Genomic DNA, 20,620 nt, shown 5'->3' with positions numbered 1-20,620 from the left:
TTATCAATAGTGATTCTTATAGATAAACATGCGTTTTTTGAGCCAATAAAATTTTTTTGCAAAAATTCGCTTAAGCCATCTTTTACCTACGATGGTACCCTACTTTCATGCAAAAAATCAGAAAAAATTAACGACCTAATTTTTCACAAAGTCCAAAAAACCCGTTTTTTAGCCGTTTTTTGGCCCAAATTTGCCCAAAAAAATTTTGTTTTGAAAATCGGGCTCCGTCACATTCGAGGGTTTATAGTTCTGCATCTTTGTGCAAAAAATCAGAAAAAACTAACGAGCCAATCATGAGGAAAGCTAATAACGAACGAACGAACGAACGAACGAAAGACGAGCGGACAAAGGTTAATTTATAGGACCTCCACCGGGGCAGGTCCAAAAAAAAAAAAGTATCACAACAAAATCATCCAAAACTTAGAATGCGAAAAAAAAAACTAGCTACAAACAAACCTGAACAAACAGAGAAAAATGACTGTGATGTGTTTTAAACTTGTAGCTATTTGAAGCTAGCTAGGCTATAGCCTGCTTATTATCTAAAGTCTGGAAAATTTGGTTGGTGTGTTTCCATAGAAAGAAGGTATCATATTTTGGTTTCAATTCTCGAAATCTGTGTCACTGTGATAACAGTACGTACCAACCTCAACAAAGTTCATTCAATGTCAACTGTTAATTGGCAACCTTCTGACCTTACACCAATGTAGCAACTGCAAGATCATAAGTTATATATACCATGACTTTCGTTACAAATAGCAGATAACAGATTGTTGGTGGTCATAAAGTGTTGAAGTCAACCAAAAGAACAAAAATCACTAAAGAGAACATACACATAAATCACTAAATGTAAGGAATTATGACTGATTCACTGCCACTGTACAAAGATGAAAAATTTTGCCCAACCATTGTGAGTTATCAACTTAAAACTTAACCTGATCTGAACAAACTTACAACTGTCCGCAGTAAAGTACCTTGTTAAAAAGAGAAGTTGGGAGATTGAAATATTTCCGCTTGGATTTTGTTGAGATTGGGGGGAACCTTTCCATTCAACATTTTGTTACCAAAGCCAATTTATGACCTTATGTACCATACATCTTCCTCTATGGATTTTACTTGCCAAATTAAGTTTTCTTTCTGCTAGGAGCCTGAACCTTTCATGTCAAAAAAGTCCTGAAAACACTGAAAACACTTTTACCTGAAACACCTTTCCTGAACCTTTCATGGTTTTCTGGGTGTTTTTGGCAAAAACTTTTTACCAGAAACACCTTACCTCTCGAGGTGGTGTGTTTCCAGCATTTCCTGTGTTCCTGGTATTTCCATAAATCAACTCTCAATTTTCTCCACTAAACTCAGGCAAAAATGCCATTTCCCAGAAACACCACCATTTTGTGAACCTTTCGAGACATTTAGAAGTGTTTCCGGGAATATTATTCGGATAGTCACGTGACTTAGCAACGCATAATCGGCATAAATTATTCCGTAGGGAGGGTGATTATGTAAACAAAAAGGGGGCGTCATCGGATCAAAAAAATAAAAATACACAGGTTCTGATTGACAAGTTTCAGCAGTCAAGATTCAAGATGGAAAATTTATCATCATGTCGTCGGATTCTGAGTCATTGAGCAGCAGTTGTGAAAGCTTACTGGAAGAGTCACAAGATGACATTCGAAACATCAAGCTGTCTGAATATGCAGACATTAATAAAAAGAAATCTCTGAAGTGCCATATCAAATGTCGACCAGGAGCTGTGGAAGCTGCTTCTTTGCAATCGAAAAAAACAAAAACAAAATCGTCAAAAAAAACCACAAAATCTTCTAAAAAACAAACCAAAAACAATGCATTGGATATCGAACAACAAGTGGTCCCGGGCAGTGAAACACCAACTTGCTCCAAAAACCTTTCTACTGATAACGCTCCACCATCGTCGTCGGCAAGTAACAAAAAAAAGGCATATCGTTGGTCAAAAAACTGGACACTTTATCTGATCCAGGTCTACAAAAAGTACGTACCAATGATTGATTCGCCTCGATACACGCAAACAAAAGTTTGGAATATAATTAGAAATGATGTTGTGGCAGAAATGGTTAAACGTGGCGAGAAAGAGGATGATTTGCCAGACGCAGAACAGTGTTCGACACGTTTTGACACAATACGCAAGCCGTACAAAAAAGCAAAAGATCACAACCGTTTACAATCAGGTGGTTCACCAAAGAAGTCAAAGTTTTTCGATGAGCTAGGTTCGTGTCTTTGGTTTGTTTACGTTTCATACAGTTAAATCTGGCTCCCTTTGAATCACTTATACGACCTTTAGTCTTTCGAGTACTTCATAAATCTAAATGACTTAAAAACGCTTGATTTTCACTCCCTTCATCATAGGTATGTCTGCTATTCAGTATTGGAATTGTTTGTTAACTTGTCGACTAGTCTAAATGAAATAGAGAGAGAAAAAAATTAATTTTGTTATCAAGCATAAAACGAAATCCTCTAATAGATACTGCCCTGTAAAATAGAAGTAAATCAGGTGACTGGATCAAAACAAGATTTAGTCGCGCGGCTGAGGTCGAAAAACGTTTCATTTCGTGATACATCTTTTAAATTCCAAAAAAAACAACGGAAACTCGCGAATTAGTATGTGTAGATTACAAAATCAAAAAGTTTCCACGATATTATCGTGCAAGTAACGAGTAATTGGCGATTTTTTGCGTTTCCAGGCAAAATTGCAAGGCCTGGAAATTCATGATTCTTGGGGGGTCTTCAAATTAAAAAAAGACCTATATCACATGATAGAGCTCTTCAAACTGAGCAAAAAAGTGTATTACACCAAAGTCCCAACTTCTCTAGATCAAAAGTTATGGGCCTATTTGTGGTAAAAAAACTGATGGAAAACAGTGAATTTCCCCACAATCTGCATTAATTTATGCAAAATTAAACACCTTTTTGACCACAAATAGGCCCATAACTTTTGATCTAGAGAAGTTGGGACTTTGGTGTAATACACTTTTTTGCTCAGTTTGAAGAGCTCTATCATGTGATATAGGTCTTTTTTTAATTTGACGACCCCCCAAAAATCATGAATTTCCAGGCCTCGCAATTTTGCCTGGAAACGCAAAAAATCGCCAATTACTCGTTACTTGCACGATAATATCGTGGAAACTTTTTGATTTTGGAATCTACATATACTAATTCGAGAGTTTCCATCGAAAAAAGTGGAATCTAAGAGGTGTATCACGAAAATTAATTTCTAGCCACTTTTTTCGACCTCAGCCGCGCGACTAATTAATTTCGCATTGCGAAAGTATTACAATAGGCTTTCGTGGTGGCGGTGGCGGTGATGAACAAAAATTAGAAAACGAAAGTGCTTTGGAAACTTCTAGAACATTCTCGAATAGTCTAAAGATGGACTCACTCGCTAAGGTAAGATAAAATCTAACGTTTTGTCAGTCCGCAAGTCCAGGTAGACGTAACCAAGCATTTTTAAACATCGCTCGTTTTAAAGAAATGGCAGTTTTCAGCATGCTGTCAGCTGGTTGTTTGTATTTCTGTCATGTTTTTTGTGTTTGTTAGAGTATTTACGAAGGTTTTTATTTCTTTTATGTGTAGTTAGTAAATGCACCAATAAAATGATAGGAATCTTACAATTAAAGAGACATGACATTTAGCCAGACCCGATCAATCGAACTTGTCGAACCAATCGAATAATCGAACTCCATCGTGTATTGAAAAAAAGCACCCCATGATATTGACTCAATGAAAAAGTGTGCCAAATTTCAGCCAAATCTGACAACTATTTTTTCGGTTAGTGTAAAACGCAAGTCACAGGTCACAGGTCACGGGTCACAGGTCACAGGTCATACAAATTACAGACCGGAAAACTGTAACGCACTCGTAACATACAACTCATAACATAAGCTCCAGAAAATATTATATGTAATGTAAATGTAATATCAAAACATGTTATTTAGACGACTTAATGACTAATCATAAACCCCAAATATTGACAACAAATGACACTTAAATTATGTAAATAATGATGTTATCTCAAGGTATGAGGTTTTGTACACCAATTAACAATAAAATATTCTTCATGAATCATAGGATGCTGACGCTGCAAGTGGATATAGATTGACAGGTTTCGAAAACAAGAAATACTCCAAGAGAGCTGTTTTAGAGAGATGAAAATAGTGACGTCATTTTATCAAAAATACAAACCAGGGGATAAAAATGTTGAAACATTTATGTCATTGACACTATTTTCATCAATTCTTGTTATGATACCCAAGGTGATGCAGGAGATAAAATGAGATATGACATGGTGATTGTGAAATAGCTATTTTCCTGATAGGGGGCTGTTTAAAGCAAAGGTGAGATCGATATTCGAATATTTCTTTACTCTTTGTATATAACATACGTAACATGCGCATAACATTGAAAAGATATTTTGTTTACATGTGTGATATAGATGTAATATAATACAAGTATTACAGGTCCGTGTTATACACGGCATAAAACGCGAAATCACGTGGTAGGCACTTGGGTAGATTTTTAGCTTTAAAATAGTTCTATATCAATAAAATACCCTTGGAATTATATTTTTGACATCAACAACTGTTTTTCAAACATTTTCTTTGTGTTTTACAGTAATTGAAGCTGACCTGTCAACAATGACTTGTGACCTGTGACCCGTGACCTGTGACCTGTGCTTTACACTAACCGCTATTTTTTAAGTGTCCAGCCTGGGAGTCTGCCCTAAAGTTTTCGGACAGAAAACATCGTCAGATTCTAGCTCAACTGAAATTGAAAATGTCTATATGGTCCGTAGAATCTTCTATACTAATTGAGTCTGATTGAGTTTATGAAAAATTTCCATAACGCTAGCCCATTAACATATTAAGGTTTCTAAAATTTGAACGCCGCGGCTGGAAAACCTATCCTCCTTCGATACAAAAAGTCTCGCGATATTCGGTTTCAAGACTGTCACGACGGATTTGCATGATTTCGAACTATTTTATATCAACACACGCAACAAAATCCAACATTGTTGTTTGATGATTAAACTTCGTCTAACATTATTTAAAAAGGTTTCAATGTTGGTAGCATTGCATGTGCGCCGGTCTTAATCTGTCTGCATGTGAAGCCAACAAACGGGTAAACCTTCAGTGCTCAATCGCAAAGCGCGAGCCTCTCCTTCACAACTAAGGCTTTTTCTTTCCTAGAAGCAACCCTCTCACCACCTCAGACACCTTTGGACGTCTGCAACGACGGGTACCCTCGATAATTTTGACAGGGTCACTATGGCATTTCATTGAACACAGACTTCCGTTATCTTAAAAAGACATATCATCGAGGCTTACGGACACAAATTTTTGACTAATGTAGAAAGTTTAGAAGTATAATTTTTATTATTGTATTCGGCATTTTAAGCCGAAGCAATGTCAGGAATTAAACCCACATTATAGTATTTTAAAGGCTTTTGATGTGCAAGCAAAACCGTTAACCAGCGTTTGCGACGACGTCTAGTAATATATATTAAAATTAACTGGATCAAAACGATAAAACTCAAATTTAAATATCCATTATCTATCACTGGTCAAAACTTGATGCACGTAGCCCTTTACAATCATAAGATACATACAATCACGGACAAAATGTTGTAGACTTTTCAAAATCGAGCACGCTTAGTACGGCAAGCACGAGATCTGAACACACTGTGTGTGGGGGTATCTGTGTATGGGGTATGCGGGTGTGTGTGTGTGTGGGGGCACTCGTAAAACTTAAAGGAAAGGGGTGTAAAATTTTAACTATTTCAACGAGCACGCTTAGCACGGCGAGCACGAGATCTGAACACACTGTGTGTGGGGGTGTCTGTGTATAGGGTGTCTATGTATAGGATGTATATGGGTGTGTGTGTGTGGGGGCACTCGTAAAACTTAAAGGAAAGGGGTGTAAAATTTTAATTAATTCAACGAGCACGCTTAGCACGGCGAGCACGAGATCTGAACACACTCTGTGTGGGGGTGTCTGTGTATAGGGTGTCTATGTATAGGATGTATATGGGTGTGTGTGTGTGGGGGCACTCGTAAAACTTAAAGGAAAGGGGTGTAAAATTTTAATTAATTCAACGAGCGTGCTTAGCACGGCGAACACGAGATCTGAACACACTGTGTGTGGGGGTGTCTGTGTATAGGATGTCTGTGTATAGGGTATGTGGGTGTGTGTGGGGGGCACTCGTAAAACTGAAAGGAAAGGGGTGTAAAATTTTAATTAATTCAACGAGCACGCTTAGCACGGCGAACACGAGATCTGAACACACTGTGTGTGGGGGTGTCTGTGTATAGGGTGTCTATGTATAGGATGTATATGGGTGTGTGTGTGTGGGGGCACTCGTAAAACTTAAAGGAAAGGGGTGTAAAATTTTAATTAATTCAACAAGCACGCTTAGCACGGCGAGCACGAGATCTGAACACACTGTGTGTGGGGGTGTCTGTGTATAGGGTGTCTATGTATAGGATGTATATGGGTGTGTGTGTGTGGGGGCACTCGTAAAACTTAAAGGAAAGGGGTGTAAAATTTTAATTAATTCAACGAGCACGCTTAGCACGGCGAACACGAGATCTGAACACACTGTGTGTGGGGGTGTCTGTGTATAGGGTGTCTATGTATAGGATGTATATGGGTGTGTGTGTGTGTGTGGGGGCACTCGTAAAACTTAAAGGAAAGGGGTGTAAAATTTTAATTAATTCAACGAGCACGCTTAGCACGGCGAGCACGAGATCTGAACACACTGTGTGTGGGGGTGTCTGTGTATAGGGTTCTATGTATAGGGTGTATATGGGTGTGTGTGTGGGGGCACTCGTAAAACTTAAAGGAAAGGTGTGTAAAATTTTAATTAATTCAACGAGCACGCTTAGCACGGCGAGCACGAGATCTGGACACACTGTGTGTGGGGTGTCTGTGTATAGGGTGTCTATGTATAGGGTGTATATGGTGTGTGTGTGGGGCACTCGTAAAACTTAAAGGAAAGGTGTGTAAAATTTTAATTAATTCAACAAGCACGCTTAGCACGGCGAGCACGAGATCTGAACACACTGTGTGTGGGGGTGTCTGTGTATAGGGTGTCTATGTATAGGGTGTATATGGGTGTGTGTGTGGGGGCACTCGTAAAACTTAAAGGAAAGGTGTGTAAAATTTTAATTAATTCAACGAGCACGCTTAGCACGGCGAGCACGAGATCTGAACACACTGTGTGTGGGGGTGTCTGTGTATAGGGTGTCTATGTATAGGGTGTATATGGGTGTGTGTGTAAGGGCACTCGTAAAACTTAAAGGAAAGGGCTGTAAAATTTTAATTAATTCAACGAGCACGCTTAGCACGGCGAACACGAGATCTGAACACACTGTGTGTGGGGGTGTCTGTGTATAGGGTGTCTGTGTATAGGGTATGTGGGTGTGTGTGTGGGGACACTCGTAAAACTGAAAGGAAAGGGGTGTAAAGCCTTGAGAGCTATTACTCCTATCCTGAATTATTCCTAATTGGTATTTGGGTTAGAATTTTATTGGTTTTCTAACAGCCAATCAGATTGCAGCTTTGTAATGTTCACCGAAACCCTCAATAAACAATGTGTTTATAGAAGTCAAATTTTATAGAGTTGTCTGTGGAATACTAATACTATTGTTATTATTTCATCAAATATTAATTCTTTAAACCTTTTTTTAGAGAGAAGAGTAAAAAATGAATTTGAAAATAGAAAACATTTTAACAAGTGGAATCACAAAATATGGTGATACATCCATGGATGAGTTTAAAAACTTTCCAATCAACATTACATTTGACATCAAAATAGAAGAAATGAATATTGGTAGTTGCAATATATCAGTGGTTAACTCAAATTCCCCAGTGGAATTTTTGGATCAGGAGAATAATAATTTTACCTTTAAGCCAACAAGATCACCTTTCACTTGCACAAAATACACAACTGATATCATCAATCTGGACAGTTTAGTCAACCAGAAGGAAAATGGTATTTCCCAGGAAATACGAAATGAGAGTGAGGAAGAAACTTGTGAGCTATTGAATTGTGGTGATCTTTCAGAAATGAGCAGAGTGAAATTTCCTCAGAATTTGGAGGCAATGCAAGGTAAAAAGGATGATGATATGACTTCAATTACACTCGAAATCGAATTAGACGTAGATCTTTCAGAGAACAGTGTATTAAATGAACGCGACGATAATCTAAAATTTGTGTGCAAAATCTGTAAAAAGTTATGTTTGATAGAGTTCTTAGATAAAAGTAATTCTGACAATTCATTGATATGCATCAAGTGTTTTGAAGATGTTAATCCTAAGAAAATTGATGCTGGTGGAAAGAAGGTTAATAAAACAACAATAAATGAAAAGAAATATGCTTGCAAGGAATGTGGTAAGTTTTTTGTAGACAAACAAAACTGTGAAACACATCAAAACTCTCATAAAGGTTTGAAACCTTATGAATGTAAAATCTGTGGGAAACATTTTGGAGGAAAAAAAAATCTTTCTAGCCATCAGACAGTTCATAAAGACTTAAAACCATTTAAATGTGAAGAGTGCGGTAAGAGCTTCTCGCGTAGAGGTTCTTTGAAAAGTCACCTTGTAATTCACAAAGGAACTAAACCATTTGAATGCGAAGAATGTGGCAAAGTGTTTGCAAGGAATAGTGGCCTCAAAATACACTTGGAAGTTCATGACAACACAACGTTTCAATGCGAGGAGTGTGATAAATCCTTTACGTCCAGGGATGGTTATAACAAGCATAGGAAAATACATATTGAAGGAGTAAAACCTCATCTATGTGAAGTATGTGGGAAGTCTTTTTCTATAAAAAGCCGACTATCTGATCACCAGAATATTCACACAGGAAATAAACCTCACGATTGCAAGGTTTGTGGTAAATCCTTTGCAGCAAAAAATAATTTAACAACACATCGACAGATTCACAACACAAAATCATTTAAATGTCCAGATTGTAACAAATGCTTTATATCAAATAGAAAACTTACTCTCCATAAAAGCGTACATTTAATGGAAAAACCTTTCAAATGTCAGGAATGTGGTAAGAGTTACTCACATCAATTTATGCTGGCAAAACATGAATCTGCTGTTCATAAACAAATTAAACCTTTTAACTGTGAGGAGTGTGGAAAGTCATTTGCCAACAAGTGTAATTTAAATATGCACCTTGTTATACACACTGGAATCAAACCATTTGAATGCAAGGAATGTGGTAAATCATTTGCAAGGAAAGGTGACTTATCAAGTCATCTACTTAATATTCATGAACTAAAAAAACCTTATCAATGTAAGGAATGCGGTAAATCTTTTGTCACAAAAGTTCAATTTGAACATCATCAAGAAAGTCTTCATAAAAAACACTATTGAATCATGAAACTATTTTTCAGATTTTTTATGCAAGACAATGTTTTCTTTTGAACTTACTGAAAATTCATAAGTGCTTCAATTCGAAAATTTGTATTTTTTGTTTCAATAATATTTTTTCAAATCGATATAAAACAATCTTTTTCAGTTAGAATCTGTGTGTGTCGGTCCCAAATACCTTAACCCTATTCAACCTAGGTTTTTAGGGGCGGTTCAGAACTGGGGGGGGGGGGGCTTTTCCTGTACCACCCCTTAACTTTTGATCTAGTGGGTCTTTTTGGATGAAATTTGGCACACAAAATTCTTGTGACGTAAGGTAACTTTTGACAAAATTTTGATGACGTCACTCATCATGCCCAAAGTGAGCAAAAACCGAAAATTTCCTTTGTTCTTATAAATAGCTATTGTATTCTGACAAAGGCTTTAGAAGAAAGTTGCCTGAGTTTAAAATGCTTATTTTATCCTCAATATTCAATAAATTACAGTTTAAACGATATATTTGACAATGAAAATAACTTTGTATTGGAAAAGTGTCAATTTTTGTGACACCTTACTGTCAGAAATGTCATCATGCTCAAGGTGTGAAAATATTTAGGTGTCAAATTTTTTTTTATTTTGAAGCTAAATAAAAGTTAGGAATTTACAGAAAATTTCACGGCAAAAGTTCTATTATTTCAGGAGCTATTAGCAATAGTTTGACCTCCGAACAGAAAGAGCCCCCCCCCCCTAGTCCGAATAGGGTTAAAATGGTTTTAAATTTCATGTGTTATTGAATTTTGTGTGTTACAAATTTTTTGAGGAAACGTGTTTTGCATGTATTAAATTTCATGATTGCCAGTTTCGGGAAATTTTTTTGCATGTTTTAAATTTTTTAAAGAAAATGACATGAAACACAAAATTTATTTCTACAGTAAAGAAATATCACAACTTGAAAATTTCATTGTCTTTCATTTTTGAAAATTTCGTGATTTTAAGCTTATTTTGAAAATTTTTTGTGTTTATTTAATTTCGAGATTTTGTATTTTTGAAAATTTAAACGGTATTAAACTTCCCCAAATTTGACCTAAGAAATCGCCGAATTAAATACCAGCAAAATTTTGTAACACGCAAAATTTAATACCATTAAGGTAATGGTAGGATTTGACTGAAATTCTGCACACTTGGTCCTTAGGTTAATTTCTGGGTTTTTTTTTCCTCTTTTTGAAAATTTTGATTGTTGGAGTCAGGGAACTATTTTTTTCGGTTTATTTTTACTTCAATCAGACAAAGACTTCCCCAAATTTATTTTTCAAGGCTGGTTGCCAATAAAATTCAAGTTTTGTCTTAAATCTAATGTAAGAATCAACTGACTTTTTTTTTGTTTTAGAGAAAACAAAAAAGAAAAATGAAATTAATAATAGAAAATATACAAACAAGTGATGTCATTAGAGATAAAGAATCGTCTGGTAAATTCGATTTTCCAATCACAATCAAATTTGACATCAAATTGGATGGTGAAATAATTGGTAACTTTGATTTATGTGTTGAAAGTTCTACAAAATCTATCAAAATGTCGGATAGCAAGAGAAATCACTTTCATTTCATTCCAAAGAAACGTTCATCAGAAGACAACCCGGTTCTAAAGACCGTTCCGATTGCTGATATCGTCATCAAACCAAAAATGCCAAGCATTGCAACGATGATAAACACACAGTATCAACCTTTACCATCGAATCAATCAAATCAATTTCATAAAAATTTGATTGATCAACTCCAAGCAGTCACTTGCCATCTTAAGAAAAAGAAAGGATTAAAAACTACACCGATTCAAATTTTGCAGCAAAGGCGTCTAAATATTGCACCAAAACCAATAACAACACAAAATGAGGAGAAAAACACAATCGATCTTCAAATTATTGAATCAAACAATGATTTAATGGAAAAATCGAAATGTGTAGTTTGTAAAAAACCTGTGAAGAACCCAGACAGCATCAATCGATTAACCAGCACATTTAATGTCAACAAAGAAGTCAAATGCATTAAATGCATTACAATCTTTGAAAGCACAAAATTAAATAATGAAAAACAGAAAGACCTTTTGCGTGTTAATATTGGAGTGAAGATACCTAAGCCTAAGATTATAAAAGAATTTAAATGTCAAGAATGTGGTAAGATCCTTATGGATGGTGGTAGTTTATTAGCGCACGAGAATGCTCATAAAGGAATCACACCATTTGAATGCGAAGTTTGTGGAAAGTGTTTTCCAGGAAAGAATAATCTGAGAATGCACTTGAAAATCCATCGAGATGAACATAGCTGTCAAGAATGTGGTGGGATTTTTACCTCAAAGAGCGATCTTATAAAACACAACCGATCCGCCCATCAAGGAACTGCACCTTTTGAATGCGAAGAGTGTGGAAAGGATTTTCCAAAAAAGGCCCACCTGAGAGTGCATAAAAGGATCCATGCAAAAGAATTTAATTGTACAGAGTGTGAAAGAAGTTTTGCCTTAAAAAGTGAGCTAACATTACATTTTCAAGTGACACATCAGGGAATCAAATCATTTCAGTGTAATGATTGTGGTAAAATGTTTGCCAGAAAATTTACACTTCAACTACATGCAGCTACTCATTCAGGAATCAAACCATTTCATTGTGAAAGATGTGACAAATATTTCAGTACTGAATGGCATTTGAAGAAACATGTCAGAATCCATAATGGAAAAATAAAAAAGAATCATCATTGTGAACACTGCGATAGATATTTTGTTTCTGGTGCTGACTTGAAAGACCATAAAAACAGCCACACTGGAAATAGACCATATGAGTGCAAAGCTTGTGGTAAATCATTTTCACGAAGGGACGCTTTCTATACACATAAGCAGAGTCATAATACAATTGAATGTTTTGAATGTCAAGAATGTGGTAAAAGCTTTACAACAAAACGCAAACTTACTGTTCATGGATACAAGCACCGAACTGACAAACCCTTTAAATGTACGGTGTGTGGTAATTGCTATACACACAATTATATTCTCACGAAACATATCAAACAAAGCCATCATTAATTATATGAATTGTTACGAGTTGTTGATAAGTTTTTCAGTTGACTTTTTGGACCTACCGGGAGGTCCTTTAATTTGACTGTTGTCCGTTCGTCTGTTACAAGCTTTTCTCGGGATTGGCTCATTAGTTTTTTTTAATTTTTTGCACAATGATACAAAATAGCAATGCCTAAAAAGTGACGGAGCCCGATTTTAGAAAAAAATTTTTGGGGGGCAAAATTTGGGCAAAACTACCTAAAATAAGGTTTTTTGGACTTTGTGAAAAATTGCTTCATTACTTTTTCCTGATTTTTGGCAGAAAGATGGAATTTTTTGGGGCAAATTTGGGCCAAAATATGCCTAAAATGGGGTTTTCTGGACTTTGTGAGAAATTGCTTTATTAGTTTTTTCAAATTTTTTTGGACAGAGATAAAAGGTAAGGTTCTCTAAAACACGACTCAAGCTGTTTTTTCCGGAAAATTTTCTTTGGCCGTAAAACTCGGATTTTCTTATTTGGGGAAATTCCCTTATGTCATTTTTAGGGAAAAAGAACATTTCTCGCGATTGGATCGATATTTTTTTCTGATTTTTTGCACTTTGATGTAAAATGGTAATCTTTAAAATCTGATGAAGCCCGATTTTCAAAAATTAATTTTTTGGGGCAAATTTTGGCCAAAATGTGCCTAAAAATGGGGTTTTCTGGACTTTGTGTGAAATTGCTTCATTAGATTTTTCAAATTTTTCGGACAAAGATAAAAGGCAAGTAACTCAAGCTGTTTTTTCCGGAAAAAAGATTTTGGCCGTAAAAATCGGAATTTTTTTATTTGGGGAAACTCCCTTTTGTCATATTTAGGGAAAATGAGATTTCTCGAGATTGGCTTGGTGTTTTTTTCTTATTTTTTGCATAGTGCTGTAAAATGGTAATATTTAATTTCTGATGGAGGTTGATTTTCGAAAAAATAATTTTTTGAGCAAATTTGGGCAGAAAAGTGCCTATATTCAAGCTGCTCATTACTTCTTACTCTCTTGCTATTTGTCCTATTTTTATCTGATTTTGATCACCAGGTAGGTCCGTTCAGCATGTTGCTTGTTTTGTTTTTTTGTTTAAAAAATGTGGACTGAAGATGAGTGTCCAGTTTGGTTAATTTTATTCTACACTTTTTGAGGATTTATATCATCTAGGTTTGTTTTCAATTCATTTTCAGTCTATTTAGAGGTTTCAGGTTTTTATCTGATTCTTTGCCACAGGTCTATTTTCTTCTATCTGCCGAGAGTGCTCGATGATATCAGAGCTTGTTCAAATTAAATAGAAACTTTTTTTTACTCTAAAAATCGTAGAATTACTTTGTATACTATAATTTATAGATTATTTATGCCTTGAGCGTTCAATGAAATTAATTTGACATTATTTGTATCGACCTAAAGTTTGTTCCAAAAAACATTAGCAGACCGTACTTTTTGGACCTACCCCGGTGGAGGTCCTATAAATTAACCTTTGTTTGTTCGTCCGTTCGTCTGTTACCAGCTTTTCTCGAGATTTGCTCATAGTTTTTTCTGGTTTTTGGCACAAAGATGCAAAATAGTAATGCATAAAATATGACGGAGCCTGGTTTTCCAAAAACATTTTTATTCCGGCCGAAAATGGCGGAAATATACCGGAAAAACCGGTCTTTTGGCATTTTCTCGAGATTTCATCATTAGTTTTTCTGATTTTTTGCACAAAGATGCCTTTTGGAAATGCCCAAAATATGGCCGAGTTTGTAAAGTCCTTTTTTCAAGTAAACTGATTAAAGTTATGAATGCTTGATATCTTCTGTTTGAATTTATATAAGATTGCGATCCTTGGTTTAATGTTGAATTGTTGTTATCGTATATTGAATCATTTTCCTACTTTCGTTTTCATTCATAATAAGAACCCTAAGCTCTAGTTTAGACGGTCGACTTTCTACCCTCCCTATTCTGATTGTTACAAAAAAGAGGGCAATGCATTGATTTTAGACAGAAAACTTTCTACCCACTTTAATTCACAATTCGAAAAAGACAGGGTCAAAAGTGGGCCGTTTAAACCAGAGCTGAGGAATGATGATCTAGTTTGAATTTTTTTCAATTATTTGGAGCCTGGAGGTAACTTGAGATCGCATAAAATAAGCATTGTCTAAGCGGTCAGTCTCAAAGTGTGGAAAAGGGTCTGATCCCCCTTTTTGGCACCCCCCTAACCTTTAAAAATGCCTACACGTTTTTTTTTTAAGAAAGTTTTACCAAGCAGCCTCAATGTTTCTTAAGAAATCGGCCTTTTGAGCCTTACATGTTTCTAAACTTTGTCAAGCTTAAAGGATGCATGCCGATAATACAATAGTCTAATAGACTAATCTACAGTACTTTCCTATCTTCTATATTGATTTTCTGACGTTATGTAAGTATTTTTTGGAACTTTCCCTTGATTGGAAGGTTCTTAAAAAAAAACGAATTAAAAAATGTTATTTTCTGATTCTCAGCCTCAGCATTTTTCTTAGATGTTTCTTAGTTTTTAGGCATTCTGAGCCTCATGTTTCTTAAAAGCGTGTTTCTTAAAAAAAACGTGTATCCCCCCCCGGGGGGGGGGGGGGGTACTAGGGCAAGATGGGTTACGAGGATGCTCCGCTGGTCAGGGTACCTTTTTTAAACTCCACGAGTCCCAGGTAGGGTCGCAAAAACACCAAAATAGAAAAATCACTCCCTCGTAGGGTGCCTATTTTTGGAAAATTTGGGAAAAAAGTAGAACATTTGAGAAAATTTTGGAATTTCAGTCCCATTCAGGGTCACCTTTTTCGCAAATTTCGAGTCCCACGTAGGGTCCATTTTTCGAACCTCAGCGGAGCACCCCCGTCGGTCGACAAGGGTAGTACCCTCCCCCCCCCCCCCCCGGTTATCCCCCAAGCATTTTGGACTTTTGAAAAAATAGCTAAGAAATATCTTCAGATTGAGAAAGCAAAATAATAAACTTCTTCTTTTTGACTCAGACTACTCTAACAGAAAACTTTCTTTCAGGAAAACCAAATTTCATAACAGTGCTCGAAAATAATCTACAATATATATGTGAGCCCCCTTCCTTGCTATCCCCCTTTTTCATGAAAATTTCTGATCCCCCTCCTTCATTTTTTCGCAAAGTGTCATCCCCGAACTATGGACGAACTATGCAGTCTATTATCATCTTTTTGATGAACAGTAAAACAACTTATTCGGGTGGGGGATACACTGTCCAGGGGGTAGCAAAAAATTCATAAATTGCCCATGTCTGGGAGTAAAGTTGTAGGGTCAAAACCCATTGTTTGGCAAGCATGTTGTCCGGGGTCAAAATTTGCATGTTTCAGGTTTTGTTTTTCTTTTTGACAGATATTATAGATTTTAATGTAATATGTTAACTGTAATAAAACCTGTTTTTCTTTTTACAGATATTATAGATTTTAAAACTAATAACAAGCTACCTCACATTCTGGTATGGAAATGGAAGTTAGTATTCACAACACAAAAACAAACATTTTAAAGGAGAACCAGATTGGAGATGGTCAATCTTACTATCAAATGAAATTCCTATTTGAAATACGAGTTGGAAACAATGTTATTGGTTCATGCGATATTTACATTGATAACTCAAAAGGTCCTATCGCATTTCTGGATAAAACTGGAAATACTTTCATGTTTATGCCAAATACTAAGAAAATTAATTTCTGTGCTGAGTCTAAAGAAAGTGATGAAAACAACAATAGAATGCCACTAGAAGAAGTCACATCCAATGAACTGACAACTACAGATCATAAGGTGATTCTACAATCCCACGAGGAACGGTACCAAGTTAATACAAATGTCAATGACTTAGAGCCTTGTATTAATAAATTCTTGACTAATGAAAGTGACTTAAGCACCAATGAATTGGAAGGTTGCCATGATGAAGTTGGTGAGAATGTCAACCATTCAAAAGTCAATGAATTCACCAATGAAGAGATTGACGAAGGTTCGGATGAATTTGTAGAACAATATGAAAGTAATCCAATTTCTAATGATCCAGAAATTTTAAGTGGAAACAATGATGAACTTTCAAATGATAAAAGTAAATGTTCTAAGCCATCTGTTGATTTGTTTTTTGATATTACTCGCCATGACAACACTAATGAAACAAGCGATCATCAAAATTATGAAGTTGGAGTCAAAATTGAAAAGCTCGTTCCGGGGTCTCATGCTTTGCCCATAGTTAATGATTCACCTCTGAGCTCTCTGAGTATAGAGAACAGTAAGAAAACTTTAGAAAAGGCGAATGAGAATAATCTTGTAGAAAATCAAACAAACAAGTTTCAATGTCAAGAATGTGGTAAATTCTATTCCACAGAAAAGACTTTGAAAATACATATTAATACGATTCATGAGGAGAATGGTCATTTCAATTGCGAAGAGTGTGGTAAGACATTTGCAACCCTCATATATCTTAAACGGCATGAAAAAATCCATGGGGTAAAATTACATATATGTGAGGAATGTGGTAAGTCTTTTACCCAGCGTTGTATTCTCCTTAAACACCAAAAAACGCACACTGGAGTAAAACCTTTTGAATGCAAGGAATGTGGAAAACGGTTTGCATATAAAGCATCTGTCTTTGGACACATCAAAGCAGTCCATAAAGGTTTGAGACCATTTGAATGTCCGGAATGTGGTAAATCATTTTCACATAAATCAAGTATGATACATCACTGTCTTACAATCCACAAATGATACTTGTTATTTGTTGAAACAGCAACTACGAGACCAAAAACGTTTTTGAAACGAGCTTCATTCTTTTCGACATGTCCATTTCCAATTTATTTTTGTATAGTATTTTTATGTCTGTAAATATTTTACATTTCATATTTCATGTTTTATATTTCTTCCTTGTTCCAACAAGTACCTATTTCAATTTTAATCTAGGGAAAGTAAAGGCCTGGACATTTTTTCGACTTTACCTATTATTATTATTATCTGTTCATCTTAAACCTTGCGTCATAATGACAAAATAACCAATAAATACACGTTTTTTTTATAAGAACATCCAAAGATTTTGAAGCCTTGGGATGTTCTTAACTTTTTGGGTTTCAAGCCTAAAAATGTTCTTTAAAATGTTCTCATTTTCACCATGTTTACCCATTTTTCTAAAGAAAACGGGTGTTTTTGAGTCCAAAGCCTTAAAATATTCTTAACTTAATGTTCTTAACATTTTGGCCATCGAAGCCTTTTGTTCTTATAAAAAAACGTGGAAATACAGAGAACAAATCTTAATATTTATTTTCTTTCCTTTTTCAGGAAAAAATAGATATTGATATCAAAACAATAGAAAATACCACGAAAGCAAGTTATTCAATGAAAGACCACAATACAAAGACTGCTTGAGGAAGACTGTAAGGAAAACAAATACTCACAAAGCAAGAATGGAAGTGAATGTATTATGAACAAAATGAAGATTTTTCTGATTTACACGCTTTTTTTTCATAAGAACCAATGAATTTTGGCTCAGACTGGGGCTTTTCATTCTAAATGTTCTTACGATGTTCTTAAATTCTCAGCGTCGTGTTCTTAAAAATTCGTCGTGAAAACGATTTTTAGGTCATACAAAAGTCAAAAATGTAGTCAAAATAAAAGAAACTGTATGTGACCAAAACTTTGAGGCAAGGGTGGCTTTTTGGTGAGTTACCTGATATGTGATTGCTTTCAAAATACAGATAAACTAAATTGTCCAACGCCCCGACTCAAGACTTGATTAGAAGTATTTGTCTTATGAATTTGCACCGACTTACAAAATCAAGTGTAAGGAATGTGGTAAGCTGTTTTCGTGAAGTTTTTTAAGATGTTTTTTTGTTACATGAAAGCATATATTGTATCAGATGAGAGTGTTCGTTTGCTATTTATTGACAAAGAAGGTTTAAAAAAGAGCTGAAAAGAGTACATTTTAATATGTTTCCATCGCAGAAGTATAAAAAACCTCTCATTTCGCCAAACCATTGCCATTTCAATGCTTTCTAAGTGTTTAACATTTTTGGTGTCACGCTGTCACATTTAGGTGGGGTTTCTTCTCGGTAAGATCCCTGTTTTATTTATTTTTCATTCTTCAATTCTGATAAAAATTTTATAAAACGTTCATCCGATTAAAAAGGCCAATATGGTTAACACATTTGATAATAATCACCTCAATGGAAGTGAAGATGAAGAATCTTCAGACTTATATTTCGATATTACTCGCGGTGGTGGATTGAATGATAGCGACAATGAATCTGACAGCAAAAATTCAGAGGAAATAGAACGTCCTAACAAAAAACAATCCATCAAAATCGAATTAGAACAAGATGATCCTAACTTGGATTTTCAACATGAATTGAATTTTAATTTGAGAAATGATTTCAAGGTTGAGGATGAAGGTTTATCTGGTGTAAAACACCAAATACTGAATTCAAATGATTTGGGAGAAGGCGTGAATAAGAATGAATCAATCGGTGGTTCCTCATCTTTAGCCGATGACCTGCTCGACAGGAAATACAGCACGGAATGTGGTAAAGCATTTTCACAAGATGATCCAGGCAGTTTTCGATCTAGCTATAATGAAGTTATAAATGAACACGGCTGGAATATTGATAATAAGACTAAGGAATTTTCCGAGAAACAAAAGCCAATGAAGTTGTATAACGGTAGCAAACCTAAAGTTCAGTGTGACGATTGTGGAAAACTTCTTCATAAAGGAAGTCTCAAAAGACATGAAGCTATTCATAGAGGGATCAAAGAATTCGAATGTAATGAATGTGGTAAATGTTTCTTTCAGAAGGTGAATATGTTAAAACATCAAAGATTTGTTCATAGAGGTATTAAGCCTTATGAATGTAAGGAATGTGGTAAAGAGTTTTCACGTACGGCTGATAGACGTAAACATGAAAACAACGTTCATAAGGTATTAGAAGTCCAAGTGTGAAGAATGTGGAAAGAATTTTACAGAAAAGCGATCACATGTAGAGCATGCTAGATATTTCATGAATGTTTTGTGAAAAAGTGTTTTCCTTAAGCAATATCTCAAGGATTTTGTTAAGACTTTCACTCATTTACCCCTTTAAAGAATAATCTATTTTTACGGTATATTTACGACCTATTAAATACCCTCAGTGTCCACAAACCGATTCATAATATTGAAAAATTTGGATCGTTAATCTAGCTCTTTTTTAACTTAAAATTATATTGTGTACACTGCAATTGTTTCAAGGTATATTAAAGAGATATATATATTATAGATATATATAAGAGATACAGATTAAGATCCGATGAAATAAATAAAACTATGGATAAATCATGTAGTGATAGTGAAAAGTCAAGTGAAATAATTGAGAATGAAGACATTTTGGTTGCAACAGGTTACATTAAAATCGAAGAAGAACACATTATTGGAAATACATGTTGTGAAAACGGAAGTCACGGTGATCCCCATGAAATTAAACTTGAAATTGATGATTTTGCTGATGATGAAAGTACTTTCTATAACGAAAATGAAATTATGGGAGAATGCTTCGAAATAAAAATTGAGGAAGATGACAATGATAATGTTCCTGTGAATGGAAAAGATGATTTTACTAATATCCGGGATAAAGCAGCCTTTACGAATGGAATTTCCAGGGAGACTGCGAATAAAAATAGTTTGATGGAAGTTGCAAACTTTATAGTCCAAGAAGAAACAGATCGTCGGTATAATGTTTCTAAAGTGAAAAAATCCAGATCTTTTGAATGCACGGAATGTGGTAAATGTTACAAAGCGAGACGGTCTCTCAAGATTCATCAGAGAATTCACACAATCCAAAGTGATAATTTCCAATGTAAGGAATGTGGTAAATCCTTTGCACAATTTGATGAATTACAATTACATGAAATCGTCCATAAAGACACAACAAATAAGTTTGAATGTGAGGAATGTGGAAAATCATTTACACGGAAAGGAAACCTAAAACAACATTTAGGTACGCACACTGATCACAGGCCGTTTTATTGTACTGTTTGTGGTAAAGCCTTCAAACATAGGTGTAATTTAGTAGAACATAGTAGAATCCATATTGGTTTCAAACCCTTCAGGTGTAAAGAATGTGGTAAATCTTATAGAACAGCAACTCATCTTAAATCGCATAGTAGAACACATTCAAACTGATGAAAATACAGCTA

The 20,620-nt window shown here is 35.3% G+C and overlaps 2 protein-coding genes across 2 annotated transcripts; both read left to right on the top strand.

Annotated features, from left to right (window-relative positions):
• Positions 1-7,712: 7,712 nt before the first annotated feature.
• Positions 7,713-9,531, top strand: LOC136813163 (zinc finger protein 345-like). The gene has a single exon (XM_067069696.1). It carries the CDS (start codon positions 7,729-7,731, stop codon positions 9,409-9,411), a length of 1,683 nt encoding a protein of 560 aa, XP_066925797.1. The 5' UTR covers positions 7,713-7,728; the 3' UTR covers positions 9,412-9,531.
• A 1,220-nt stretch (positions 9,532-10,751) lies between these two features.
• Positions 10,752-19,474, top strand: LOC136812989 (zinc finger protein 107-like). Its single transcript, XM_067069496.1, has 3 exons — positions 10,752-12,448; positions 15,887-17,167; positions 18,585-19,474. The coding sequence occupies exons 1-3, from the start codon at positions 10,793-10,795 to the stop codon at positions 19,389-19,391; spliced, it is 3,744 nt and encodes a 1,247-aa protein (XP_066925597.1). The 5' UTR covers positions 10,752-10,792; the 3' UTR covers positions 19,392-19,474.
• Positions 19,475-20,620: the final 1,146 nt, after the last annotated feature.

Source organism: Clytia hemisphaerica, unplaced genomic scaffold (genome assembly GCF_902728285.1).
Source record: "Clytia hemisphaerica strain Z4C2 unplaced genomic scaffold, Clytia hemisphaerica genome assembly, whole genome shotgun sequence".
NCBI classification, from domain to species: domain Eukaryota; kingdom Metazoa; phylum Cnidaria; class Hydrozoa; order Leptothecata; family Clytiidae; genus Clytia; species Clytia hemisphaerica.
Note: the sequence above shows the minus strand (reverse complement) of the source record. Positions and strands in the feature narration are given on the sequence as shown.

Excerpts from the sequence above, each read along its gene's own strand:
- LOC136813163 (XM_067069696.1), top strand. The coding sequence starts at position 7,729 with ATGAATTTGAAAATAGAAAACATTTTAACAAGTGGAATCACAAAATAT.
- LOC136812989 (XM_067069496.1), top strand. The coding sequence starts at position 10,793 with ATGAAATTAATAATAGAAAATATACAAACAAGTGATGTCATTAGAGAT. Across the intron at positions 12,449-15,886 it reads AACATATCAAACAAAGCCAT|CAAGCTACCTCACATTCTGG; the intron begins CATTAATTATAT and ends TAAAACTAATAA. Across the intron at positions 17,168-18,584 it reads ATCACTGTCTTACAATCCAC|GCCAATATGGTTAACACATT; the intron begins AAATGATACTTG and ends CCGATTAAAAAG.